At 61.8% G+C, this 24,695-nt stretch overlaps 5 protein-coding genes across 10 annotated transcripts; 3 read left to right on the top strand and 2 right to left on the bottom strand.

The window, feature by feature from the left end:
• Window positions 1-192: 192 nt before the first annotated feature.
• Window positions 193-1,865, bottom strand: SYNGR2 (synaptogyrin 2). Its single transcript, XM_084218550.1, has 4 exons — window positions 1,333-1,865; window positions 929-1,166; window positions 529-668; window positions 193-437 (listed from the first exon to the last, which is right to left on the bottom strand). The coding sequence occupies exons 1-4, from the start codon at window positions 1,435-1,437 to the stop codon at window positions 240-242; spliced, it is 681 nt and encodes a 226-aa protein (XP_084074676.1). The 5' UTR covers window positions 1,438-1,865; the 3' UTR covers window positions 193-239.
• On the top strand, window positions 1,536-8,702 carry TMC6 (transmembrane channel like 6). Of its 4 annotated transcripts, none has more exons than XM_084218549.1 (21): window positions 1,536-1,674; window positions 2,139-2,404; window positions 2,529-2,647; window positions 2,941-3,072; window positions 3,168-3,326; window positions 3,436-3,541; window positions 3,638-3,734; window positions 3,823-4,077; window positions 4,335-4,525; window positions 4,606-4,744; window positions 4,895-5,050; window positions 5,247-5,422; window positions 5,572-5,653; window positions 5,974-6,071; window positions 6,223-6,318; window positions 6,457-6,532; window positions 6,774-6,907; window positions 7,246-7,422; window positions 7,611-7,689; window positions 7,826-7,904; window positions 8,127-8,702. In XM_084218549.1, exons 2-20 carry the CDS (start codon window positions 2,349-2,351, stop codon window positions 7,895-7,897), a joined length of 2,400 nt encoding a protein of 799 aa, XP_084074675.1. In that variant the 5' UTR covers window positions 1,536-1,674; window positions 2,139-2,348; the 3' UTR covers window positions 7,898-7,904; window positions 8,127-8,702. The 4 variants fall into 4 exon arrangements, with proteins under 4 accessions (XP_084074675.1, XP_084074672.1, XP_084074674.1 ...); XM_084218546.1 differs by having other exon boundaries at window positions 8,079-8,702; XM_084218548.1 differs by lacking the exon at window positions 1,536-1,674 and adding an exon at window positions 1,769-1,847 and having other exon boundaries at window positions 8,079-8,702.
• Window positions 8,703-10,219: 1,517 nt separating this feature from the next.
• On the bottom strand, window positions 10,220-11,498 carry ARL16 (ARF like GTPase 16). Of its 3 annotated transcripts, none has more exons than XM_084218569.1 (5): window positions 11,392-11,498; window positions 11,189-11,245; window positions 10,990-11,103; window positions 10,698-10,813; window positions 10,220-10,546 (listed from the first exon to the last, which is right to left on the bottom strand). In XM_084218569.1, the coding sequence occupies exons 1-5, from the start codon at window positions 11,473-11,475 to the stop codon at window positions 10,375-10,377; spliced, it is 543 nt and encodes a 180-aa protein (XP_084074695.1). In that variant the 5' UTR covers window positions 11,476-11,498; the 3' UTR covers window positions 10,220-10,374. The 3 variants fall into 3 exon arrangements, with proteins under 3 accessions (XP_084074695.1, XP_084074696.1, XP_084074694.1); XM_084218570.1 differs by having other exon boundaries at window positions 10,698-10,783; XM_084218568.1 differs by having other exon boundaries at window positions 10,698-11,103.
• A 16-nt stretch (window positions 11,499-11,514) lies between these two features.
• On the top strand, window positions 11,515-20,990 carry HGS (hepatocyte growth factor-regulated tyrosine kinase substrate). The gene is made up of 21 exons (XM_084218567.1): window positions 11,515-11,643; window positions 11,964-12,048; window positions 12,416-12,491; window positions 12,898-12,990; window positions 14,769-14,892; window positions 15,775-15,827; window positions 16,275-16,343; window positions 16,540-16,664; window positions 16,897-16,975; window positions 17,063-17,161; window positions 17,369-17,464; window positions 17,828-17,866; window positions 17,950-18,093; window positions 18,233-18,446; window positions 18,628-18,800; window positions 18,938-19,078; window positions 19,156-19,327; window positions 19,406-19,539; window positions 19,726-19,842; window positions 19,989-20,084; window positions 20,175-20,990. Exons 1-21 carry the CDS (start codon window positions 11,607-11,609, stop codon window positions 20,277-20,279), a joined length of 2,271 nt encoding a protein of 756 aa, XP_084074693.1. The 5' UTR covers window positions 11,515-11,606; the 3' UTR covers window positions 20,280-20,990.
• Window positions 20,991-21,291: 301 nt separating this feature from the next.
• Window positions 21,292-24,592, top strand: MRPL12 (mitochondrial ribosomal protein L12). The gene is made up of 4 exons (XM_084218300.1): window positions 21,292-21,576; window positions 21,682-21,762; window positions 21,861-21,995; window positions 24,063-24,592. Exons 1-4 carry the CDS (start codon window positions 21,307-21,309, stop codon window positions 24,177-24,179), a joined length of 603 nt encoding a protein of 200 aa, XP_084074426.1. The 5' UTR covers window positions 21,292-21,306; the 3' UTR covers window positions 24,180-24,592.
• The last annotated feature ends 103 nt before the right edge of the window (window positions 24,593-24,695 follow it).

Raw genomic sequence — 24,695 nt, 5'->3', positions numbered from 1 at the left:
TCATCGTGTGCCAAAACACCCACCAAACCACACGCCAGGCTCTGGACCCTCCAGTGAGGATCTCAGCTCTGGGACCAGGCAGAAGCCCCTCCTGCACCCCAAGAAAAGGCCCAGTCACCTTCGAACAAAGCAGCCATCACCCTCCCGCCCCACTGCCCCCTCCAAGTCGCAGACCCCTCCCTCCCACCCCGCGGAAGGAATTGCACTGGTACAGCCGTCCCGCGGGTGCCAGCCGGGGCTCAGTACACCGGCGGGGGCTGATAGCCCTCCGGGGCCTCCGCCGTGTGCGTGAAGGGCGGCTGCTGGTAGCTCTCATGGCTGATGTTGGGGTAGCTGGAGTAGGGAGTCGGAACCCCCGGGTTGGGGTCGGCATAGCTTTGAGCAAAGTCCTCCACCCCCATTTTGTACCTCTTGTAAGCGAAGGTGAGCAGGAGTGCCTGCAGAGAGAAGGGGAGCAGCATCAAGGCCGTTCCAGGCTGTGGGGGCCCCTCTGCACGCCCCCCAAGGGGGGCAGAGTGCTTCACTCACCCAGGAGAAGATGGAGAAGAAGCTGAAGGTGATGGCAGCGCGGGCAGAGTCTGCTCCGATGTACACATCCTCAGCCCGTGTCCAGGACCACTGGTTGGTCAAGAAACAGAAGCCGATGAACCACAGGAAGGTCCAGAGACCTGTGGGGGGAAGTGGCATGAGGGGCCAGGGCAGTCCCGGGCCCAGACCCTGCCCCACCGTGCAGGCTGGCGCAGGCACCCGGCCAGGGGCAGCCGCTCCCCGGGGCACACAGCAGCAGCAGCAGCAGCAGCGGGCAGCACGCCAGACGGGAGCGACTCGGAGCGGCTCCCTTCGCCAGGCACCGGCAGCCACGTCACGGGACAAGGCGGCCATTGTGGCAGCCACGGCGGGCACAGCCCTGCCCGCTGCGCCCCGGTACCTGAGAAGCCGAGGTCGGCCAGGACCAGGTACTTGCGGTCCGTAGTGTTGCTGATCTGGGGGAAATAGACGTCCACCATGAAGAAGAAGATGCAGGCGAGGAAGGCGAGGACGCCGATGCCGATGCCGTAGCGACAGGCGTCCTCGTTGTGGTTGAAGATGCAGAAGAGCTGCGGCTCCTCGGGCAGGCTCATGTAGCCATCCCCGACCAGGCAGGCGAACACGATCAGGGCGAAGACCTGCGGGGCGGAGCCGGTGACCGGTGGGCGGCACCGAGGCCGGGGGGAGCCCTTTGGGGACTGCCGGGCTCGGCGGGTGAGGGGCACCAGCCTGCGGCGGGGCTCTCCCGTTCCGTCCCGTTCCGTCCCGTTCCGTCCCGTCCCGTCCCGTCCCGTCCCGACTCACCGCGCTGACGATCCGCGCCACCACCTGCGGCTGCTGCACGAAGCGGACCAGGTCGAAGGCACCGCCGGCCTTGGCCGCCCCGTAGGCGCCTCCGCCGCCCTCCATGGCGTTCGGCCGCCGCTCCTGCGCGGCACCGCCCCGGGAGGGCCGGTCCTGGCGGTCCGGGACGCCGGGGCGGGGCGGGCGGGCTGGCTCCGGCGGGACAGGGGCTCCCCCGCCCGGGCACACAGCGCCGCGCCCGTCCCGCACCGTATCCCCGTGCCCTGCTCCGTCCCTCCTTCCGCCCCGGTGTAACGAGGGACGGGAGCGCCGGCCCCATGCCTCGGCCGCCGACGGGCCCCGGTGAGCAGAGCCGAGGGGAAACGGGGGCTTCGCGGGGCCTCCCGCGCCCCCGCCCGGTACCGGAAGGCGGCAGGAGGGACGGGACGGACAGGGCTCAGCAGCCCCCGTTCCCCGGAGATCCACACCCACGGCCCGGGCGGCAGGAGCGCCGGGGAGCGTTCCGTCGGTTCCTGGTACCGGGGCGAGCGGGACCTGGCGGGGAGCCCCGGGGCAGCCACCTGCCCCGAACAGCCTTAGCCCGTCCCGGGGTGGAGGAGGGAGAGCAGGGGAGGACGGAGACGGCAGCGGGCGGGGGGCACGGGGGTCTGCTCCGACGTGTCCTCTTAGGACCGGTCCGGGCCCGTTCCGAGCCGAGCTCCGGGACTGGTGTTCGGCGGCTTCGTGCCCGACCCGAAGGGTCCCGGGACGGCGGGCGGAACATCTCGGCCGCGGTACCGCCCCATCCGCCCTCTCTTCCTTCCTAGGGCCGGGCTGGGCTGGAGCCGGGTTCGTCCCAGCTTAGCCCCGCGGACTCCGCGCTCCCGGCTGCCTCCGGCCCCGCACGCCGCGGCTCCGGCTCCGGCTCCGTCCCGCAGCGCCGGGGAGCCGCGGAAAGCAGGGAGCCGCGGAGCAGCGGTGCCCGTATGCTCCCCACGGCAGGGCCCGGGTAGGAGGGACCCGTTCGGCCTCGCAGGATGTCCCAGCCGCCCTCCATCACCCTCCATGTCCCCGAGGGCTCCGAGAGCGATGGGTGAGTGTGACCTCCCCCGCTGCCCTGCCGTGCCCTGGGACCTCCTGCCCAGGTACGATGGGCTACGACCTCGTGCCCTGCAGGCACCAGGTGTCCGTGCCATCGTGTCCCTGTGTTCCTTCAGCCAGGAACCCAGTCCGGACAACGAGAGAGCCCTGCACACCTCATTCCACCAGCTCATCCTGGAGCAGAGCAGCTTGATCGAGGCAGATCTGGAGATGGAGTTGCAGGAGAGGGGCAGAGGTAAAGCACTGCAGCCTCAGCCAGGGCAGGCTGGGGACAGTGTGTGTGCCCAGGGCCATCCCTCTGCTTGGGCCAGCTGTGTCAAAATGCTGTGGCCAAAGCATTCATAGGAGCCTGCTGATGCCTTGGCCAGTGCAAAGCAGGGCAATCCAGGGGAGATTGGATCTTACGGACACAGAAAGCGTCCCTGGAGAATGGGGTACCCTGGGAGGAGCACACACCTAGCCTCTGTGCTGGAGCAGAGCAGCAGGGATGAGCCACGGCCTCTCTGCATCCTGCCTTCTCCCTCCCAGAGTCCCCAGCCCACCTGGCTGTTCCAGAAGCCTGTGCCATGGCCTGGCCAGAGCCCAGGCAAGGTGAGGAGCACCCCAGCCACTCCTCTGCCTCCCTGCAGATCTTGGCCAGCATGCCCAGCCGCACCATCGGTAGGTGCCACCCACATCCCACCCTTCCCCAGCTCCCTTGGAGCTCTGCCTGCCGTGCTGTCCTGCGGCCGCCCAAGCCCTGCTCTGACCCACAGGACGCAGCCTCGGCGCCATCATCTCGCAGTACTGCAACCGCACGGCGCGGCTGCGGCGCCGGAGCGGCCGCCCGCCCCTGCAGCAGCTGTGCCGCGCGGCACGGCCCAGCCTGCGCCACTATGACCTGGAGACCGACCCCAGCAGGGCCACGCTGCAAGGTGAGGGTCCCCCGGACTGTGAAAGGCAGTGCTGGCCACTGTCCCTGCGCGGAGTTAGGGACAGGCAGGCTGTGGCGCGCCGTGTCCCACTGAGCCCCTTGTGCCCCAGAGAAGCGGTGCCTGCTGGTGAAGGAGCTGCTGAGCCTCTCGCCCAGCCAGTGCAGCCACATGCTGCTCACCATGCCCCTCAGCCTGGCAGAGAAACGCATCCTCCGGTAGGACCCCTTCCATCAGCTTGCTGGGCAGGCTCCCCACAGCCGGAGCTGTCCCAGGACCTGTGGGACCCTCTGACCCCCCTCTCTTCTGGGCAGGCGGCAGCTGAGCGGGCAGAGGGGCCCAGTGAGGCAGCGCGCCCATCGCTGGGCCCCCTTCGCACCCCGTGCCTGGTCCAGGGTCTGCGTCGGCCTCGTAAGTCAGAGGCACAGGTCTGCACAGAGGCTGGGAGGGCTCAGGGCAGGCTCCAGCCCCACTGCTCACCCCATGTTCCTCTCCCCAGGGCTGCCGAGGTCTCTGGTACAGGCTCCTCTCCCTGCTCCGTGCTGCACAGCCTGGGCACTATGCCCTGAAGCAGATTGGTGGGCGCTTTGGCTCCAGTGTCCTGTCCTACTTCCTCTTCCTCAAGACACTCCTTATGTTGAACTTCTTTACGTTCTTCATCCTCCTGGCCTTCGTGGTGGTCGTGCAGGCCGTGTACCCCACTGCATCAGTCAGCCCCCAGCCCTTCTCTGGCCTCGAGCTCCTCACAGGAGCGGTAAGCATGGCCCAGGCACCCCCAGCTCAGGGGCTGTGCCAAGCCTGGCGGGCAGCCCCACTTTCCCACTGTAACGATACCCCAGTTCTCGCCCTCGCACAGCCTGGGCCCCAGGACCACCGGTGCTGCGGGTGCACAAGCTGGTGCTGCCCCAGCCCAAGGCTCTGTGTCCCTGGGGCTGGCACAGAGTGCCAGGCTAAGCGGGTGCTGCGAGCACTGCCGAGGTCACCGTGGGCCCCTCGTGTGCTTTCCCACAGGGCTACTTCACGCACTCGCTGCTGTACTACGGCTACTACAGCAACGCCACCCTGAACGACCCCTGCGCCTCCACTCCTGAGGGCAGCGTGTGCCCCCTGCCCGCCCCCCTGCTCCCATACAACCTGCCACTGGCCTACCTCTTCAGTGTTGGGGTCTCCTTCCTTGTCACCTGCATCCTGCTGGTGTACAGGTGGGTCAGCGGCCCCTGTGGCACTGCCAGCCTTCCCCTTCGGCCAGCCCCAGTCCCTGATGCCCTTCACCTCGCTGCAGTGTGTCCTGCTCTTTTCGGGAGAGCGTGAAAAGCTCCGCAGGGGACTTGGCCATCAAGGTCTTCTGTGCCTGGGACTTCAAGGTGATCCAGAGGCGCTCGGTGAAGCTGCAGTGCGAGAAGATCTGCACCCAGTTGAAGGTGGAGGAGCTGGGCGATGCAAAGCACCCCAGACCCCAGCCTTGCTAGTGCTTTGTCCGTCACCCCCTGGGTCCTGCTGTGCTGCAGTGGGACAAAGCCTTGCTCCAGGCCCAGAGTGGGTTTGGCAGCTCTGCTGCTGCTCTCTTGCAGGAGCTGCTGGCGGAGCGCCGCTCCCGCTCCCGCTCCCAGAGCCGCTGCCAGTGCCTGGGGCACTGCCTCGTGCTGCTGCTGGCCTGGCTGCTGGCCCTGGGCTGGGTGTCGGGCTGCGTGCTGGCTGTGCACTACTTCTTGGAGCACATGCACACGGTGAGTGCTGCCTCTCACCCTGGGATCCCCTGCCCTGGGCTTGGAGGGATAGGCCTGGGGTACTGGAGAGAGAGGCAGGGACAGCCCCATTGCAGCTCTGCTCCTGGCCGGGGCATTTACTGCTCTCCCCAAGGATGCCACACCTGGCTGCCAGCAGCTGTGCACTCAGCCCAGTATGCTTACCATGGCTCACCAGGTTCAGCAGGAGCAACAAGCACAGGGCAGTGGCAGATGGCAGCAAGAAGCCGTTCTGCTGGTCGTGCCCCTTGTGGTGTCCCTCCTCAATGCCTTGATGCCCCACCTGTTCAACTTGCTGGCGATGTGGGAGAAGCAGGACTCCCCAGTGACACGGGTCTCCGTGGCCATCATCAGGTGGGCTGGCCGGGGCTGTGGTGGAGGGAGCGTTCTGCACCTGCACCTGAGGCTGGCAGGGAGGCTTTGGGGCCAGGCACCCCACCTGTGGGGCTTGGCCTCTCCATCCTCCAGGCTCAGGGACTCCTGGCACTGCTCCTGCTCCCCAGGAACCTCATCCTGAAGATGGTGATTCTCAGCCTGCTGTGCTACCACTGGCTCAGCCGGAGCGTTATCTGCTCGACAGAGGAGGTCAGCACCACTGCCTCAGGGCCATGGAGGGCTGGACTGAGCATGGGGTTGTGCAAGGAGCTGGTGGTATCTTCCCTATCAGATGTCAGGAAGAAATTCTTCCCTGTGAGGGTGGTGAGGCTCTGGCATAGGTTCCCGTAGAAGCTGTGGGTGCCCCATCCCAGGAACTGTAAAAGGCCAGGTTGGACAGGACCTGGAGCAACCTGGTCTAGTGGAAGGGTGTCTCTGCCCTTGGGAGGGTGGGGAAAGAGATGAGCTTTGGGGATCCTCCCAATCCAAACCATTCTGTGATTCTATGCCATGCTTGATTTTCTCCCCAGTGCTGGGAGACGTGTGTGGGGCAGGACCTGTATCGCTTCATGGTGATGGATTTCATATTCACCCTGCTGGACACACTCTTCGGGGAGCTGATCTGGAGGTAACATACCCCAAGACATGTCCCCCCACCAGTGTGCCAGCCCTGCATGGCCCCAGCTCTCTGGTGCACCCAGGCTCTGCTGCCATCAGAGAGGGAAGGTGGGGTGTGAAGTGTCCCCAGGCAGCCTGGGGCAGAGTTCATTTCCACCCAGGCTCATTCTGGAGAAGAGGCTGAAGACAAAGCAGAGGCCGGAGTTTGACATCGCCCGAAATGTGCTGGAGCTGATCTATGGGCAGACCCTGACCTGGTGAGATGTTTCTGCCTGGTGTGGCTCCTTCCTCTGCTTGTAAATGCCTTGTAGTCCCCTGTGTGTGCTGTTGCTGTGCCCACCACTGTGTCCCCTGGGGATCAGACCCAGGCAAGCTCATCTCTCCCCTGCTCCCAGGTTGGGCATTTTCTTCGCTCCACTCCTGCCAGCTGTGCAGATGCTGAAGCTGCTGCTGTTGTTCTATATCAAAAAGGTGAGATTCCCCCACCCCCTGCAACTCCCCACGGGGTGAAACTGTGGTGGCACTGTGCCCTGTCAGCCTCTGCTGCAGCAGTGGTGCCACATGGAGCGGCCTTGTCCCTGTGGGGCTGAGCGGGGCTTTCTGGGGACAGCACGGCCCGAGCTCACTGGGCTTCCCTTGGGCAGGAGGGAGGGGACAGCAGGGACTGCTCTCAGGAGCTGGCAGCCCACGGGACACTGCTCCCTATCCACAGACCAGCCTGATGCAGAACTGCCAGTCCCCCAGCAAGCCCTGGCAAGCATCACGCATGAGCGCCGTGTTCATCACACTGCTGTGCTTCCCCTCCTTCCTGGGCGCAGCTGCCTTCCTCTCCTACACCATCTGGTCGTGAGTACCCATGGCTCAGAGCACAGGACCCCTGCTGCCTGGAGAAGGAGTGTTGGGGAGAGCATGGCCCCTGTCCCTGGCATTCCCAGCTGCAGGCTGTGAGGTGCTGCCCCAGGCAAGGGAGGTGCCTCCCTGCTGCTGGCCCTGCTCACTTCCTGCAGCTGTTCCTGGTGCAGGGGGCAGGGATGAGGACTCCCTTGTGCAGCCCTGGGGGTGCTAGGAACAGTGAGGCTGGGTCCCTGGAGGGCTGGACATCTGAGACAGGCAGTGCCTGGTCTGGGGCCAGCAGTTGCTGGGCTGCCTGTTGCCGTGAATGCAATCTTGGTCTGTTTGCTCAGGGTGCAGCCATCAGAAACCTGCGGTCCCTTCCGGGGGCTGGAAACCATCTACAAGTCAGGGAAGATGTGGGTGCTAGTGCTGGAGAAGTCCAACCCCAACATCACCTGGTTTGCCTGGGTCTACCAGCACCTGTTGGAGAACACATGCCTCCTGTTCTTCATGTCTGTGGCCTTGATGTGAGTATGGACCCAAGCCCAAAGCTGAACCCCAGGCCCTCACTCTGAGCGTCCTGCTGTCACAGCCCTGAGTGAGGCTGGGAGCCCAGGTGTCACCCTGGAGCCCTGTGCCCCATCCCAGTGCCCGGAGCACAGTGTCCCTCAGCTTCCCGCCTGGCTGCCACCATCCCACCCTGCTGTCATTACAGAGCTGTGATCTACTTCAACATCCAGGTGGTGAGAGGCCGCCAGAGGGTCATCTGCCTGCTCCAGGAGCAGATTGCCAACGTGAGCACTGCCCCTGCCCATCCCCGCTGCTTCACAGCCTGCTCCAGCCCCAGGACTGCCAGCGTGGGCTCTGGCCCAGCAGTGCAGGCACTCAGCCACCCCAGTGCTGCTCACTGTGCTGTCTCTGATGTTGCAGGAAGGGGAGGATAAGCTATTTCTCATGCAGAAGCTTCGCTCCGTTTACGAGCAGAGAGGCAGGCGTTCCTGAGTGCCAGGTGAGGCCAGCAGGAAGGGCAGTGGGGAGGGGCTGCCAGGGCACCCAGAGCTCAGCCATGTGCACACATGCTCCTCTGCACTGTCCTTGGTGTTCCTGAGGCCCTGGGACAGGGAAGAGGATGGAGGCACGTCTGGGACAAGGATTTGGGATCATAGGGACTCTGTCCTCTTAGTGTCAAGCTCTGCAGGATGGAATGGGATAGAATGGACTCTGCTTGCAGCTGGGACTGAATCTGTCCATCACAACACAGCGCTGGAAGCTGGGGCCCATGGAGTGCTGGGGGAGATCCTCCTCTTGCCATGGCCAAGGACGCACCGGGATGTGTCACTGGCAATGCTGCACGGCAGGGGTGCAGGTGCTCCGGCTGCCTGGAGCTGCTGCGGTGCAGGAGGCACAGGACCAGGCCTGCCTACACACCCCAGGGCACAGCTCCAAGCAGGACTGCCTCACCTCACAACCCTGCTCTGTGGGGGCTCACTACTTGCAGAGAACTGCCCTTCAGCTCTCCCTCCTGCCAGTGTGCCCTGGGCTGTTCTCAGAATCCTTTGGGGACCATGGAGCTTTCTCCACAACCGCCTTCACACTGCCTATGGGCAGCAGGCATGGAGCCAGCTCCAGCCCAGTGCCTGGCTCACCAGGAGAGCAGCTAGCTGATTGCAGTCCCACAAACAAGGTCACTGGGCCACCCCCAGCACCCACTGCTCTGCCTGTGGGACAGACTTGAGAGAGTCACCGTGCTGCTGAGTGCTGGGCTGGGCAGGGACTCTGGGCTCAATTAAAGTGCTGCTGTGCAGGAGTGCTCTGGCTGGTGTCTGGACCTGTTGGGCTGGAAGCAGGCAGGGAGGGTTGGTGTCAGTGCTGTTGGTGGTGGTGACTCAGCAGCAGTGTCAGGGTGTGCTCGGGCTCCTTGGCACAGCCTGCTTTCCCTTGGGGCTGCCTGGGGCAGAGCCCAGTGCAGCCCACACTGCTGGAGTCAAGGCCACTGCCACCCACATTGCCACTCACCATCACAGGGCAGTAGCTGCACCCCCAGCCCCAGGAGTCACTCCCCAACATGTTGGCAGGCCCTGGCATGGAGCTGCCCCGGTGCCACAGCACTGACAGGCCCAGGGCAGGGTCTGCTGTGGCCTGTGCCAGGCACAGGCAGCCACCAGGCCCCTATGACTTGGCACCAGAGCTGCCAGCTGAGGCAGCTGCCTGCCCAGCTGGGCTGGGCTGGGCCACCAGTGAGGGCACAGGGCGTTATCAGCATGGATAGACAGTGCTTAGTGCTGTGGGCACAGGGCAGGTTCTCTACACAGCCCCAGCTCTTCTGGGGTGCATCAGGAAAAGCATTGCTCACACGGGAGGTGATCCTGCCCCTCTGCTCAGCCCTGCTGAGGCTGCAGCTGGAGTGCTGTGTCCAGTTCGGGGCTCCTCAGGACAAGAGGGACATGGAACTCGTGGAGCAGGTCTAGCAGAGGCTACAGAGACAATGAAGGCACTGAAGCACCTCTCTAATGAGAACAGGCACGGGGCCTGTTCAGCCTTGAGGACAGACAGCTGACAGGGGACCTCATCCTCTGTCAGCAGGGAGGTGTCAGGGGATGGACCAGGCTCTGCTCCACGGTGCCCAGCAGTGGGACAAGCAACAGGCAGAAACTGATGCACAGGAAGTTCCACCTGAATATGATCTGGATGGATCCCCTCCAAGATTCTATGATACTCTATTAGAATTTCCCTCTGCCAGTGACAGCACACTGGGACAGATTGCCCAGAGAGAGTGTGGTGTCTTCCTCACTGGAGATAGTGCAGAACTGCCTGGATGCAATCCTGTGCCATGTTCTCTGGGATGAACCCTGCTTGACCAGAGATTGGACCAGATGACCCACCAGTGGTCCCTTCCAGCCTGACCCATTCTGAAATTGCCTGAGCCCAGGTGAGTGCTGGAGAGCAGCTGTGGGCCGGCACTTGCTGCAGCTTGTGAGACATGCCTACTGAAGCAGCCCCGTCGCTGGTCTTGCCCTAGCTCCTGACATCCACCAGGTCACCCAGTGCTTCCCCAGGGTCACCCCACTGTGCCAGGGCTGGCATGAGGCTCACATGGCCAGAGCTGCTGGCAGGAGCCCCCCATGCACTCAGTCTTGAACTCAGCCTTTCCCACCCCTGCCGCGCTGAGGTCAGCTCAGGTGCTGCTACAGCCTCCAACCCTGCTGCAGAAACCCCTCCCGTGCCTGGAGCTGCCACCACAATCTGGCCTCTCTGGCTTCTGCTTGTCCCTTCCCTAGAAGCCCAGGATTTCCCTCTGAGCACACGGCAGCCACCAGTCAGGACAGTGTGGTGGGAGTTTTACTGCCAAGTCCCACAGGGATCCAGTCCTCTAACAGCCCAAGGCGCTGTCCTGGGCTCTGCTCCCAGTCCCAGGCAGGGCAGCTGCTCCTTGGCCACCTCCTTGTGTGCCAGGAGTGTCCTGGGCTGCAGGGCTGGGGTCAGCAGGGCTCTTTGAGGGCGCTCCGGAGCCACTGCAGGACCTCAGCCAGGCCGGTGCCGTCGCGGGCGCTGGTCTCCAGCATGGTGATGGGCTGCGTGGCACAGGACACGATGTCCTGCATGCGGAACAGCGACTTCATCTCCACCAGCGACATGTAGCAGGGCAGGTCACTGCAAGGGGGAGACCGGAGCTGCAGCACCAGCCAAGCACGAGGCTCCCCTGCCGGGCCAGCCGCGGCTCAGGGCTCTCCAGCCTGGGAAGAGCAGCAAAGCACAGCCGCTGCTCCTGGCACCCCCGCCCTCCGGGTGACATCCTCCTCACATCTTGTTGAAGAGCACCAGGACGGGCACAGAGGCGAGCGGCGCTGCGGAGAGGACCGAGAGCAGCTGGATGCAGGACGAGGAGACCTGGGTGGGGTTGGAGGCATCCACCACGAACTGGGGGGAAGAAGGGAAAGCAGGGTGCGGGTGTGCCGGGAGCAACCCCGGGCCGGGCTGGGCCAGAGCAGGGCACGGGGGAGGGAAATCCCACCACGGGGCGAAACCGGGGGGACCGACCGACCCCCGCCCCGCAGCCCCTCTCGCCGGGAACACCCCTCGGGACCGCGGCTCACCAGGAGAGCGCTGCACTCGCTGTAGTAGCTGGGCCAGATGGGGCCCATGCAGCCGCCCAGCTCCCGCACGGTCACCCTCCGCGGCAGCCGCAGGTCCGTCAGGTTGGTGCCCACCTGCGGGACAGGCACCGGCACCGGGGGCTGCGGCCGTGCCCCGCGCCCGCCCCGGAGCCGCTCGGGCCCGCCGGGCCGCACCTACCGTAGGCAGCGTGGCTGGGGGCTCGCCCAGCTCCGCGGGCTCCTCGGCGCTAAGCTGTGCCTCGCGTTAAGGACACGGCGGCTCCGGGAACGGGCCGGGGGCGCGCTCCGCCCGGCCCCCGCCCGCCCCCGCCGGCCCGGCCCGGCCCGGCCCGGCCCAGCCCGTCCCTCCCGGCTCCCCGGTGCCCCGTGCCCACGGATATGGCGCAGCCGCCGCACCAGGAGGCTCTTGCCGCCGCCCGCCGCCCCCAGCAGCAGGAAGGTGGGCGGGGAGCGGCCCGCGGCCATGGCGGAGCCGCCCCGCGGAAGCGGCCCCGCCCCGGCGGAAGCCGGAAGCGGAAGGGCCGCGGCGGGGCGGGGAACGGACCGGACCGGACCGGGCCGGAGCGAGCGGGCCGGGCCGGCGGCGGGCGGACACCATGGGGCGCGGCGGCGGCACCTTCGAGCGGCTCCTCGGTACCGGCGCGGCTCCCTCGGCGGCGGGACGGGAAGGGAAGCGGGTTGGGGTCCGCAGCGCTCGGCCCCGGGAGCGGGCGGGCCCAGGGCACGGCACGGCCGGGCCGGGCGCCGGTGCCGCGGGCCGGTGCCGCCCGGGAGGTCACCGAGCGTCCGGGGTGTCTGAAGCGGGAGGGTTGGTGCTTTCTGGGTGCAATCGGGGGGTTGTTTACCCCCGAGCCTCGGGGCAGCGCCACGCCCGCAGCGCTCCCGGGACCGGCGGAGCGGAGCCGCGGGCAGCAGCGCAGCTCACGGCGGCCCCGTGGGTTTGTTCATTGCAGATAAGGCCACGAGCCAGCTCCTGCTGGAGACAGACTGGGAATCCATCCTGCAGATCTGCGACATGATCCGTCAGGGAGACACGCAGTAAGTGCTGCGGGCACGGCTCTGCCGTCTGCGCGAGGAAGGGAAGGTCCGACACCCTTCCAGGGGGTCAGACACACACATCCTTATCCCTTCCATAACAGCATCGGAGGGGCTGTACAGCACACCCTGATGTGCTGGAGTGCTTCCCAGAGCCTGGGAGCTGCAGATTACCCCTGGCCTGAAATCCTCAGGGAAACGCAAGCTTGAGTGTGCTTATTCCTTGCCAGTTTCACTAAGTGAATCGTACACCCCTGAGCTAGCTGTGCCCTTCGTGTCAGGGTGGGGATTGGTGGGTTGTCAGCAGCAGGTGGGATCTCCCCTCGGATTCTTGATGCCCTGAGAACACGTCCCTTCTTCCCCTGCCCAGGGCGAAATACGCCGTCAACGCCATCAAGAAGAAGGTGAATGACAAGAATCCTCACGTGGCCCTGTATGCGCTGGAGGTAACGGCACCTGCCTGGGAGCAAGCAGGGGCTTCCCGCTATTGCTTCAGGCTGCACATCTCCCTGCAGCCCGGCGTGGAGCCAGCCTCTTCCTGACTCTGGCACTGAGGCTTTGGGGTGATCAGGCCAGGACGTTCGTGCTTTAGTTCTGTATTGGCTTTGGAACAGGCAGAGCTGAGGCCTGAGCTGCTCTCCCTGGGGTTGGTTTGCACAGAGCAGAAGGCCCCCAGCCCCCCAGGGAGGCAAAGGACAGCTGGCTCCCAGTGCAGGGAGTGGATTGGCATGGCCCCAACACGCCTCACTGCTTAAGCACTGCCCCGTTTTCAGCCTACAATGTGTGCTGGGACCCCCACAAGTTGCAGGGGAGGCAGGAAGCTGTGGGCTGATGTTGTCTTGGCCCTTGCAGGTCATGGAGTCAGTGGTTAAGAACTGTGGCCAAACAGTCCACGACGAGGTGGCCAATAAACAGACCATGGAGGAGCTGAAGGAAATACTCAAGGTAAATAGATTTATTTTACTGTCTTTTTTTTTTCTCTGTGGAAAAGCAGCAGCGAGGAAGAAATGTATGTATCCTCTCTTGTGTCCTCTTTGGGTAAGGAGCAGAAGGGAAGCTGGAAATGCACTTCAGAAAAGAGCAGATTATCGTGTGCTGCGAAAGGATGAGTGTAGGCAGTGAAGGAGCGCCTCTGGGAGAAGGAGATGTGGTGGGAGCAGAGGTTTGTCGTGCTGTGAAATGGCAGGAATGTGCTGTGGGGGCCTGGGTAAATGCTCCTGGATGCAACACTTGGGTTGGGACACCAGAGGAAAACAGATGATGGCCTGGCACCTGTACCAAGGACCTGGACAGTGGCAAGGTGAATTTCCTCTCCTGGAGCAGTGTGAGACACATAGGCGGGTAAAGCAGCAAAGGAAAAACCGGCTGGAGCTGCCTCTGTGTCACAGCCGTGTCACTGGCGTGTTGGGTTGTTCAGGATGTGACCATGGCTGCTGGCACTGACAAGTTGTTGTTACAAGCTGTCACCACTCTGATGCATGCTGGAGCTTCATGTGTCCTTGGACTGGGGAATTCCATTAGTGAAGTGGAAATGAGAACTCCTGTCTCCAGCTCCCAGCTCAGAACAGCAATGCCCAGGCAAGAGCTCATTAGCATCGTACTTCTGTCTTCCACCAGAAATAAACAAACAGGTGACCCAGATCTTTGGAGGATGAGCTCTGTGAGTCCTGTCACCCTGCACACCGAGCAGGGTGTCTCTCCTGTCACTTTCCAGTTAGGGCTGACTCAGTTTCCCTGCAGGATGTCCTCCTGAGGCAGGAACACTGCCATAGCATGACAGCCAGGTGTGGTAGCACAGCCACTCCATGGGCTGACATCGAATCAGATCCAGGGATTTTGTGGTTCTCTCAGTCCTTGCCTGCCTCAGGAGTTTCACAACTGCCCAATTCTCCTCCCACACTTGGAACTTTGCTGCTTGTGAACACCCAATGCTGGTAAAACAGTCCAAGTTCTGATGAGGTTCAGGGCTGTGACATGTATGGAATGCAGGATTTTGCCAAATGTTCTCGAAGTTTGAGCTCCAGGAATTGTCAGTAAGTGATGCTGTGTGGGCCGAGGTCTTGGCTAAAATCAGAGCTTGACAGCGCTGCTTTGCTTCCTGGGGATTTCTGGAACAGCCAGTCATGTGGATGTGATCACTTGGGCAGCTGATGACACGGTGGCCCTGAGGCTGGCTGAGGTCAGAACAGGCTTGCCAACTTTTCTCCAGTTCCCTGAAGTGTGATGCAGTTGCCCTGCCTCCAAAGGGCAGCTGTCCCAGCTGTCCTCACTTTGTCACATCCTGAGATGGCTTTGAGTACTCCTGGAGTGGAGGTGCAGGCACCCTCCAGGCACCCCCCAGCACTGTCAGGGGCAGGCAGGGAGGGCTGTGCTGTCCTGGGCAGCTGGGGCTCCCACCGAGTTCTGAGTGTGGGATAGCTGGCTCTGGTGAGGGGCTGGGCACTTGCTCTAAGCATCAAGGCCACAGCTCTGTTCAGCTGGTCTGTGCTGCTCAAAGGACATTGTGTTGTTTGTGCTGGAGGGGGCAGTGGGGCAGCTGAAGGGGTCTGTTTGTGCTGTGCATTGTCCTTGTGCAGGTTTCTGACGGCTCTTACCTCTCCTGGGTGCTATAAAGTCTCTCTTTTCTGAGTGGTATTTCTGGCTTCTCTTTAGGGGGTTCACACCATCCTTTGGGTTCCAGGGGCATTTTCTGAGATGCTTTTTTCTCCTCCCTTCCTGTGCAGAGGCAAGTGGAGACAAGTGTCCGCAGTAAGATCCTGTACCTCATCCAGGCCTGGGCACACGCCTTCCGCAACGAGCCCAAGTACAAGGTGGTGCAGGACACCTATCAGATAATGAAGGTTGAAGGTGAGGACTGTGGCCACAGGTGAGGGGACACCTGGTGAAGCAGCTCTGCTCTGCAAGAGCTTTGGCAGTTCAGTGCCTGGTGTGAGCAAAATCTGGACTTGCGGCACAGAGCTCTTCCTTGGTTCCCAATACCCGATGAACCCTTCAGGGTGACTAAATCCTGCTGCAGACATGGGACAGTCCAATGGACCAGGGCAGCCTTGCTCTAGGCCTCCAGCCCAGCCTTCAGGGCTGGCAGGGAGACCTGAAAAGCAGGAGCTGCAACTGTTCTTGGGGAGACTGGCAGCAAGCCATCCTGTCCTCTGGGAGGGATTTGCTGTGGGGCAGTTCCTTCCTCACAGGCTTTTTTTCCTGCTCCCAGGATGGGTCTGCAGTCCCACTTGCTGACATAGTGTTGGTGTGACATTTTCCTTTCTGTCCCAGGATAGCAGTGTCCACTTCTGGGGCAGAGACACGCTGCTGCCTCTGCTTCCTTCTGTGCACCAGAAACTCTGCAGGCAGTGGCACAAGCTTGGAGGGTCAATCCAGCATCCTGAGCTGGTGTTTCCAAGCTCTGGCCCTTGAAGGGCTGAAACTCACAGCCCTGCCTGCCCATCCAGTGGGCTTTTTATCCCCCTCCGTTCAAAGTACTGAGAAATAATAAGCCTTATCCAGATGCCTGTGATGTCCCTTGTGGGTGTGTAAGGGAGACAATTGGGGATTGTCTTCAGACCATGGCTGAGGGGAGCCTGCTCCTGGTGTGTCAGAGGGAGGGGCTGGGCAAGACAAGAGGGGGTGCTGAGCTGGCATCTGTAGCATGAGCTTGCAGGCACATGGCTTCCGTGTGCCAGAGGATTCCTCTCACAACAGGGCTCCCTTTTCTCTCCGTTTCTTCTCCTGCAGGGCACGTCTTCCCCGAGTTCAAGGAGAGCGACGCCATGTTCGCTGCAGAGAGGGTGAGCTCTGTGGTGGGGGAGCAGCTGGTGCTGTGGGACAGACCTGCTTTCCTGTCCCCTTTGGCAAACCTGCAGGTCTCATGTTCCTCCGTTTTGTGCGGATTGGAGACCTTGCTGGGAGAACTGGCCAGGACAGGGAGTGAGACCCTTCATTTCTCCTGCTCCCTGGCCTTGCAGCAGCTTGGCAGGCTGGACGTAGCAGCAGGGCGTTGCTGAAGTGATTTCTGTGCAGAAAGTTTCCTAGTAAATCTTGTACTGACTGGGAAAACATCGCAGTCTCTAAGGAACACAAGAGGAGATAACAGGGGATTAATATTTCCCATTGAGCTGCAGATGCCCCCAGTCTCCCCCAGGAGACATGAGAGCCCTGTTAGCCACCAGAGCTCCTGAAAGGGCCGGTGCCAACGCACTCCTCCCTCCTTATTCCATTTCCCTTGGCCCTTACAGGCTCCAGACTGGGTGGATGCAGAGGAGTGTCACAGGTGCCGAGTGCAGTTTGGCGTTGTGACGCGCAAGGTGGGTGCTGCTCCTGGGCTCCCTGCTCTACGCAGCCCTTGGGACCTGCAGAACTCCCTGCAGGACTTGCTGCGTGAAGCGTGCTGGGGACAGACCATGTTTCCTGGCTGCTGGCAGGGAAATGAGTGTCTGAGTGATGTTGGCTAAAGGAGAAGGAATGTCTTGCCACCACACTCACTTCTCCTGTCCTTCACAGCACCACTGCCGGGCCTGTGGGCAGATCTTCTGTGGAAAATGCTCCTCCAAGTATTCCACCATCCCCAAGTTTGGGATTGAGAAGGAAGTGAGAGTCTGTGAGCCCTGCTATGAGCATCTCAACAAGTCAGTACCCTTCGTGGTGGGTTTCTTTGCCTGCGACAGCTGGGACATTGAGGGGGGGAAGCATGGTGTGGAGCTAGCTCCCTGCAGAGCACAACGGGGGCTTCCCAGGCTGCAGGCTGGGCTGGGCCCTCTCCTTCCTGGGGAGTGGGCTTTGCTGCTGGAACATGGTGCAGAGCTGGGCTCTGGTGCAGAGAAGGGAGCATTCAGTCCTTACTATCACTTGTCACTACAGGAAAACTGAGGGTAAAGCTGCTGCCACCTCTGAACTGCCCCCTGAGTACCTGACCAGCCCCCTCTCTCAGCAGTCCCAGGTGAGCAGCTGCCCCATAGGTGATCTGGTGATCCTGACCTGTTTGTTGATCCCACTACTGACCACCTCCTTACCTTTCCTCTTCTAGCTGCCTCCAAAGCGTGATGAGACAGCTCTGCAAGAGGAAGAGGAGCTCCAGCTGGCTATTGCCTTGTCTCAGTCAGAGGCTGAGGAGAAGGAGAGAATGGTTTGTTGGCTGCTGGGGTCTGGGAGGGGTTGTTGCTCTTCAGCCCAGCTGTGCTGGTCCATAACTGATCTCTGGACATGTCCTGGTGTGAGCAAAGCTCAAAGCCTGTGGAATGAGAGGGTGAAAGCAGAGCCAGGCACAGGCTGTGTTGTGGTTGGTTTGGAGAAGCCTGGACTCTCTCTGAGTTAGCAATTTTCTCTTTTGCAGAGGCAGAAAACAAACTACTCCATGTACCCCAAGGCTGAGCCCACTCCTGTCACATCCTCGGCTCCCCCAGTCAGCACACTCTACTCCCCACCTGTGGTACGTCCGTGGCAGCTCCTGCACATGAATTGGCTGGACACAAGCCCCTTCCTGAGCTCCTGCACGTGAGCTGGCTGGATACAGGCCACTTCCTGAGCCCGAGTCTACCCCAATTGTGTCCAATTTAATCCCCATACCAAGGGAAAATATTTGCCCTGTTCAACCCCTTGCTCGTTCACTGTGTTTTGAGCAAGAAGGTGTGTTCTCAGCCAGGACTTGGGTGCCTCCACTGCCTCCCAGCTTGTGTCCCCTTTGAGGCTCTCACTGGTGGTCATACATGGCCAGCTCTGAGCTGAACAATTGTGTGGGGCCCAGGGATCTCTGGTTTTGCTGAACTACATTTCTCCATTTGTCTCTTTCCAGAATTCCTCTGCTCCCTTGGCCGAGGACATTGACCCAGAGGTAAGGATCCTGGCCCTGCTAGTCTCTAGCACAGGCTTGCTCCTGTAAGGCAGTGATGCTCATCTTCCTTCTCTTCCTGGCAGCTGGCTCGGTACCTGAATCGCAACTACTGGGAGAAGAAGCAGGAGGAGGTTCGCAAGAGCCCCACACCGTCAGCACCCCTGTCCCTGACGGAGCCAGCTGTGCAGCCTGGGGAAGCCCACCCTGCCCCTCTTGGGGTGGTTGAGGTAAGAGGGGGCCTGGGCCTGTGTCTGGCACTCACGGGGGGCAAGAAGCACCCGACTCTTGGGCTCTGCAGGCTGGCTGCTGGCTCTTGGCACTGGGAGGTCACAGCTGACTGGCTGCCCCATCCTTCCTTCCTTCCAGCAGCAGTACCAGAACGGTGAGTCCGAGGAGAACCACGAGCAGTTCCTGAAGGCATTGCAGAACGCGGTCACCACGTTCGTCAACCGCATGAAGAGCAACCACATGCGAGGCCGCAGCATCACCAACGACTCTGCCGTGTTGTCCCTCTTCCAGTCCATCAACAACATGCACCCGCAGCTGCTGGAGCTGCTCAACCAGCTGGATGAGCGCAGGCGTGCGTGGGAGCTGGGGGAGCTGCTGGCCCTGGGCGTGGGTGGGCGGCAGCCAGGGCTTCCACAGTGTCAGGGCTCAGCACTCCCGTGGCACAGTCTCACTGCAGAGAGGCTGCTGTGCAGTGCAGGGGCAGTCCAGGTGCTCTGTCCCCGTGTTCCTGAGGCTGTCCCTTCTCTCCCCAGTGTACTATGAGGGCCTGCAGGACAAGCTGGCCCAGATCCGGGATGCGCGCGGGGCTCTGAACGCGCTGCGGGAGGAGCACCAGGAGAAGCTGCGCCGTGCAGCGGAGGAGGCAGAGCGGCAGCGCCAGATCCAGCTGGCACAGAAGCTGGAGATCATGAGGCAGAAGAAGCAGGTGAGGCAGGGAAGCATGTCCGGGGTATGGCAGGCCTGCCTGCTCTGTGGCCCAGCCCAGGGCGGGCAGGGATGGCTGCCCTGGTGGGAGGGGTGTGTGGTATGGTGGCTCCCAGCCACCCAGCCCCGTTCCCACAGGAGTACCTGGAGATGCAGCGTCAGCTGGCCATCCAGAGACTGCAGGAGCAGGAGAAGGAGAGGCAGCTGCGTCTGGAGCAGCAGAAGCAGACCATCCAGATGAGAGCCCAGATGCCAGCTTTCTCACTGCCTTATGCTCAGGTACAGCTGCTGGGCTAGGCTCACCCTGCCAGGTTCCAGGGACTGCAGCTTTAAGCTGACTTTCCTTCTCCCACCAGCTCCAGGCCATGCCTGCAGCCAGCGGGGTGATCTACCAGCCCTCTGGGCCCACCAGCTTCCCTGGCACATTCAGCCCAGCTGGCTCTGTGGAGGGCTCTCCCATGCACAGCGTGTACATGAACCAGGCTGCACAAGGGGGAACTGGGCCGTACGCTGCCATGCCCGGCACTGGTATGTCAGGCAGCTGATCCTCTGGGCGTAGGGGAGAGCCCAAGGCAGTTGGCACCAAACTCTGCTCTCTCCACCCAGATCCCAGCATGGTGAATGCCTACATGTACCAGCCGGGGGCCAGCAGTGGGCAGGGGCCTCAGCAGGGGCCGGCGGTGCCCACCACCACCCCCGCATATTCATCCTACCAGCCCACACCCACACAGGGCTACCAGGCAAGTGAGGCAGCAATGAGATCTCTGAGCAGGAGGGAGGATGGGCTGGTTGGTTCCAGATCTCCAGATCTGCTGCTCTTGCTGTGGAAGTGGGTTGGAGTTAGATCCAGTTCTGGGCTCAAGGGCCTTGTCTGGAGAAGTGAGCCATTGCTGTCTGTGCCACCTCTCACCAGCCTCTCCCCACAGACTGCAGCCTCACAGTCGCAGAGCATCCCAGCCATCTCCCAGGCACCCCAGTCGGGCACCATGGGCTACATGGGCAGCCAGTCTGTCTCCATGGGCTACCAGCCCTACAGCATGCAGGTGAGCACTCCCTGCTTGGGCATGGGGGGACAAGGCATGGCTGGGCTCTAGCCCACAGAGCCATCCTGGAGGAAGTCATCCACCACTGCCCTGTGGGTGCTGCACGTACCCCAGCCCCTCTGATACCCACCCCCTTGTTCCCATAGGGTCTTATGTCTACCCTGCCAGGCCAGGACACAGCTCTGAGCAGCCTGCCTGCCCAGCAGTCCTACCTGCCCGGGCAGCAGCCCCTCTACCAACAGGTGAGTGCCACGAGCCCGGGGCGTCAGGACCCAGTGGGGCACGTGTGCTAACGAAGGCACACGCTAACAAAGCTGTTCCCTCTGCTGCAGGTGGCCCCGGCCGGGGGCCCCCCCCAGCAGCAGCCCCCGCCAGCACCTGCCCCCGGGCAGCAGCCCCCGGGCGGCGGGGAGGCCCAGCTCATCTCCTTTGACTGACGGCTGCAACAGGGCTCCAGTGTAACACTACTCTTCATCCGAAATCACTCTGTACTTCGACTACTCGCGCTGCCCCCCGGCCCCGTGTCCCGGCGGCGGTGGGGCCCGAGGCTCCTGCTGCCGGCTTTGGGAACCAAGGGGCAGGGGCAGCCCCCATGCCCTGCGGCTGGGGCAGCAGCCCCGGCTCACCCTCACCCGCACCCGCCCGCGGCGGCCCCGGGGCCGGGCGGGAGCTCGGCCTGCCCCTCTCCTCGTCCCGGGGCTGGGCACGGCCCGAGGGCGCAGCCTCCCGCCCTGCCCGGCCCCGGTGCCAGCCCTGCCCCGGCCCCGCCGCGCCCCGCTCCCTCACGGCCCGGGCCCCGTCCCGGCGGAGACCGAGCGCTATCGGTGACAATAAAGTGTTGGAACGAACCGCGGCTCCTGTGCTGGGCGGCGCCGGGCGTCCCCCCGTGAGCGGGGCAGTGTTTGCCGAGGGCTGGCAGCAGCTTCGGACAGATCCCTCGTGCCTCACCCGCAGCACCTGCCAGCTGCAGCTCCAATTGAGCTCTGGCCGCTGAAATTTCCTCCCTACAGGGTCTAGAATGCTTCTGTGCTGTAGATGCATAGTCCTAAATTATTAAGGTTTATGGAGCATTACAATGTGTTACTGCAATTAGTGAAAGTCAAAAAGGTAAAATGACAAGGCTTTCAGGCTTTATTTTTGTTTCTTTTAATTTGCATTCATTATGCTTCAATTTTACTGTTAACCATGCTGTACAGTGTAGAAATATAACCAATTCTCCTTCCAAACATTCCAGAGAGAAAGCAGTTTCTGTTCTTTCAGACATGAATTTTTTCTATTCCGTTTAGAAATGATAAATAAGAATGGATTTATTAGGGGGGATGTCGCTTTCCCATCGGCCCGCTTTGGCCTACATCTCCCATGGCGCACCGCTGCGCTCGCCCTGTGTCGCTATTGGCTGCGAGCGGCGCGCGGGGCCCGCCGGGCGCGCGGGCGGAGCGGAGCGCTCGGTGTCCTCGGGCCGCCATGCTGCCCGCCGCGCTGCCCGCCGCCCGCCGGGCGCTGCTCCCGCTGCTGCCGCGCCCGCTGCCGCTGCTCCCGCCGCTGCCGCCGCGCCGCGGGGCGCCCGCCGGGCTGCGGGCGCTCGGCACCGGCCCCGCGCGGCGCTCGGAGGCGCTGGCCGGGGCGCCGCTGGACACGGCCGCCAAGGAGTACTCGCCCAAGGTGCGGCAGCTGGTGCAGGACATCGCGGGGCTGACGCTGCTGGAGGTGGCCGATCTCAACGCGCTGCTCAAGGTGGGTGCGGGGCCTGACCCCGCTCGGCCCGGCCTGACCCGGCCCGGCCCGGCCCGGCCGCGTGCGCCGCCTGACCGGCCGCTGGTGCCGCCGCTCTTCCCGCAGGAGACGCTGAAGATCCCGGACGTGGGGGTGATGCCCGCGGCGGCCGCCGCCTCCCTCCTGCCCGCCCAGGCGGCTCCGCAGGTACCGGGAGGGGCGGGAGCGGGACCGCGGGGACCGCGGGGGCGGGCTCAGCCGGTGGGCTCGGCCGCGGGGCTTCACCGCGCTCCGGCTGCTTCCAGGAGGAGGAGGAAGTGGTCCAGATCAAGAAAGAGAAAACTCATTTCACCGTCCGGCTGACGGAGCTGAAGGCCGCTGACAAGGTGAAGCTGATCAAGGAGGTGAAGAACTTCGTGCCTGGAGTGAATCTCGTGCAGGTGAGGAGGTGCTGCCCCAGGCTCTGGGGTTTTGCCCCCAGGTCCAGCAGCCTCGGCTCTCTGTTCAGAGGGGGGCCTGGATTTGTGCTTTCAGAAGCACAGCCAGCCTGTGTGCATCTCAGTGCAGAGACTGGGAGGAGCGGCATTTGTTTGCACCTCCGTCTGGCATTTCCCGTGTTCAGAAGCAGGGGGATGAAGGAGGAGGCTCAGAGCAAAGGACTCAGAGATGTCCGTGCCAGCCTCAACTTCTCCAAACCTGAGAGCTGCCGTGCGTGAGCTTTCTTGCAGAGCTCAGGAGTAGCCAGCATCCCTTGTTGCAGCTGGGTTCAGCTTGCCTTTCCCAAAGCCAGTGTATTTCTGAAGTTAAATGAGCCTCTGTAATTCACACATCTTGCAGTCCAGGCTTCCAGCTCTTTTCAAGCCCTTCATTTTATAGGTGATGCTGCTTCTTTCCTTGGAGGAGATGGGCCTCAGCCCTGGGCAGTGTCTGAGCTCGGGCCCTTGACCTTGGATGTGGGCTCAGCATGTTGGGTGATGAAGCTGCTACTGCTGAAGCATGTAATGTGCTGCACACCTCCAGGGTGATGCTCAGTGAGCTTGGCTTTGCACGTGGCACCTGCTGGATGAGCTGTTGGTAGTGCCAGCTATTGCAGCTAAACTCAAGTGTGATGTACCCAGGCCCAGCACGCTGGTGAAGCACACACACAACACAAAGAGCTGTGGAGGTTCTACTTCCAGAGGCTCTGTTCAAAGTGGAGCCAGAGCCCTTTTATTGTAAATTTTACTTCCATCCAGTCAAGGTGTTTTTCGGAGTTTTGTGGGTGGATCTGCCCATGGCCTGTAGGGCTGCTGGTGGTGTGGAGGGAAGCACATACAGTGCTTACCTTGGGCACTGGTGGGACCCAGACATCAGTTCTGTGCAACAACTGCGTGATGAGACAAGTGTGTGACCAGCACACACAGGACCAGGGCTGGCTGCACCTCAGGAAGCTCAATGGGAGCTGCCCAGCAGATGCTTATCCTGTCACCACCAGCCCTGGGCTCTAGCTGCACTGGGAGCCTGCTGCCTCTGCCCCACTGCTGCTGCTGCATGGGTCCCACTTGGCTTGGGCTCTGTTCTTCCCACTGAACATCAGGAACAGCTGCTTCTCTTGACCAGGGCTGCTTTAGAATGGAGTCACACCTTCCTGAGCAGAGTTCAGAAATTAATAACCTGTGTTGTGTTGCCTGTGCTCATTGCAGTCCTGTCCAAATCCTGTCCTGGTGGGCAAAGGCATTCCTGCCCCACCAACCCTCTGCTCACACATCTGTGCCTTCCAACCCCAGCAAAAAAAGCATTTTTCTTCCACCACAGATACATAGGCATTGAACTCAGCAGGAATCAAGGGACAAAACCTTCCTGCTAGCACAGTGGCCAGTCCAGTGCGTGCAGTGCTGTGGTAGAGAGCTGCTGTGTGTAAGAGCAGCAGGGACTTGTTCCCCTTAGCTCACTTTCTTCTCTCTAGCAGCACTGCAGTAAATTCTTTAAATGAGCTCAACAGTTTTTCCAGCTTACCTTAAGCATTGCAGTGCTGCTTCGTAACAGTAGTTTTGCTTTAAAAGTCCCCGAAATGTCAAAATACTGTGTTGTCAAGAAGTCTGTGCTGGAGCTGTGTTTTAGCAGTGAGCTGTGTCCACACCCTGCAGTGGCCTCCCCTCCTGCTGGCACAAGTATGTGAACAAAACATGGTCCTGAGCAGAGCCGGCGCAGCGCCGGGCGGGGGCTGCCCCAGCAGGGCACTGCACGGGGCTCTGCTGCACCCACACCTCTGCAGGCTGGGGGGCACCCCCCGAGCACCTGGTGGAGGAATTTCAGGAAGAGGTTTCCCAGCTGATGTGTCATCACTAGCAGTCAGGGTTAGCTGCCTTCTGGTGGGACGTGCCGTAGTTCAAGTGCAAGTCTCGGGGCTTGTGCTGGTCAGTGAGTTTCCATGGTTGGCTTAAGCAGAGGTCAGGATCATGGCTCTAAATCCAATAATCCAGTTAGTGAAAGCCTGTTTACAGCCTTGTACTTTGTCCCTCTCGCAGGCAAAGAAGCTGGTGGAGTCCCTTCCGCAGGAGATCAAGGCGAATGCCTCCAAGGAGGAAGCAGAGAAGATCAAAGCAGCGCTGGAGGCAGCAGGAGGGACTGTTGTTCTGGAGTAGCCTCACCATGGAGGGACTGGTGCTGCAGCTGCTGCCCAGGCTGGGCTCTGGACCTTTCCGAGTGCACAGTGGGGCACTCTCCCAGAGAATGCTGTGTGGTTTGGCAGAGCTGCTACTTCCTGCCATCACCATGAACTCTACCTTATAAATACCCAAAAAAAAACCTGTAAAGTGATTCATCTTTCTCAAGTGTTGATTATCCCCGTGCTCCCCGTTTCATGGAATCAGAATGGTTTAGGGTGGAAGTGACCTTGAAAGATACCTCATTCCAGCCCCTTGCTATGGGCAGGAACACCTTCCACCTGACAAGGTTGCTCCAAGCCCTGTCCAGCCTGGCCTTGACCACTTCCAAGGATGGGGCAGTCACAGCTTTTCTTCACAGCAGCCTGTGCCAGGCCCTCACCACTTTCACAGGCAAAAATTTCTTCCTAATATCTAATCTAAACCTTCTCTGAGTTTGAAGCCGTTCCCCCTTGTCCTGTCACTACACGGTCTTGTAAAAAGTCTCTCTCCATC

The sequence above is a fragment of the Fringilla coelebs genome (assembly GCF_963513975.1).
Source record: "Fringilla coelebs genome assembly, chromosome: 19".
Classification (NCBI taxonomy): domain Eukaryota; kingdom Metazoa; phylum Chordata; class Aves; order Passeriformes; family Fringillidae; genus Fringilla; species Fringilla coelebs.
The sequence above is the reverse complement of the archived record's forward strand: the minus strand, read 5'-3'. Positions and strand labels throughout refer to the sequence as shown.

What these genes read in the sequence shown, in the direction of transcription:
- HGS (XM_084218567.1), top strand. Translation starts at nt 11,607, where the DNA reads ATGGGGCGCGGCGGCGGCACCTTCGAGCGGCTCCTCG. An exon ending in CACCTTCGAGCGGCTCCTCG is followed by an intron (nt 11,644 to 11,963) that starts GTACCGGCGCGG and finishes TGTTCATTGCAG; the next exon opens with ATAAGGCCACGAGCCAGCTC. An exon ending in TCATGAGGCAGAAGAAGCAG is followed by an intron (nt 18,801 to 18,937) that starts GTGAGGCAGGGA and finishes CCGTTCCCACAG; the next exon opens with GAGTACCTGGAGATGCAGCG.
- TMC6 (XM_084218549.1), top strand. Translation starts at nt 2,349, where the DNA reads ATGTCCCAGCCGCCCTCCATCACCCTCCATGTCCCCGAGGGCTCCGAG. An exon ending in GTTGCAGGAGAGGGGCAGAG is followed by an intron (nt 2,648 to 2,940) that starts GTAAAGCACTGC and finishes TCTCCCTCCCAG; the next exon opens with AGTCCCCAGCCCACCTGGCT. An exon ending in CCAGGGTCTGCGTCGGCCTC is followed by an intron (nt 3,735 to 3,822) that starts GTAAGTCAGAGG and finishes TCCTCTCCCCAG; the next exon opens with GGCTGCCGAGGTCTCTGGTA.
- ARL16 (XM_084218568.1), bottom strand. Translation starts at nt 11,475, where the DNA reads ATGGCCGCGGGCCGCTCCCCGCCCACCTTCCTGCTGCTGGGGGCGGCG. An exon ending in TCCTGGTGCGGCGGCTGCGC is followed by an intron (nt 11,246 to 11,391) that starts CATATCCGTGGG and finishes TAACGCGAGGCA; the next exon opens with CAGCTTAGCGCCGAGGAGCC. An exon ending in CCCCAGCCACGCTGCCTACG is followed by an intron (nt 11,104 to 11,188) that starts GTAGGTGCGGCC and finishes CCTGTCCCGCAG; the next exon opens with GTGGGCACCAACCTGACGGA.
- SYNGR2 (XM_084218550.1), bottom strand. Translation starts at nt 1,437, where the DNA reads ATGGAGGGCGGCGGAGGCGCCTACGGGGCGGCCAAGGCCGGCGGTGCC. An exon ending in TGGCGCGGATCGTCAGCGCG is followed by an intron (nt 1,167 to 1,332) that starts GTGAGTCGGGAC and finishes TCCGCCCCGCAG; the next exon opens with GTCTTCGCCCTGATCGTGTT. An exon ending in GGCCGACCTCGGCTTCTCAG is followed by an intron (nt 669 to 928) that starts GTACCGGGGCGC and finishes TTCCCCCCACAG; the next exon opens with GTCTCTGGACCTTCCTGTGG.
- MRPL12 (XM_084218300.1), top strand. Translation starts at nt 21,307, where the DNA reads ATGCTGCCCGCCGCGCTGCCCGCCGCCCGCCGGGCGCTGCTCCCGCTG. An exon ending in ATCTCAACGCGCTGCTCAAG is followed by an intron (nt 21,577 to 21,681) that starts GTGGGTGCGGGG and finishes CTCTTCCCGCAG; the next exon opens with GAGACGCTGAAGATCCCGGA. An exon ending in CTGGAGTGAATCTCGTGCAG is followed by an intron (nt 21,996 to 24,062) that starts GTGAGGAGGTGC and finishes TCCCTCTCGCAG; the next exon opens with GCAAAGAAGCTGGTGGAGTC.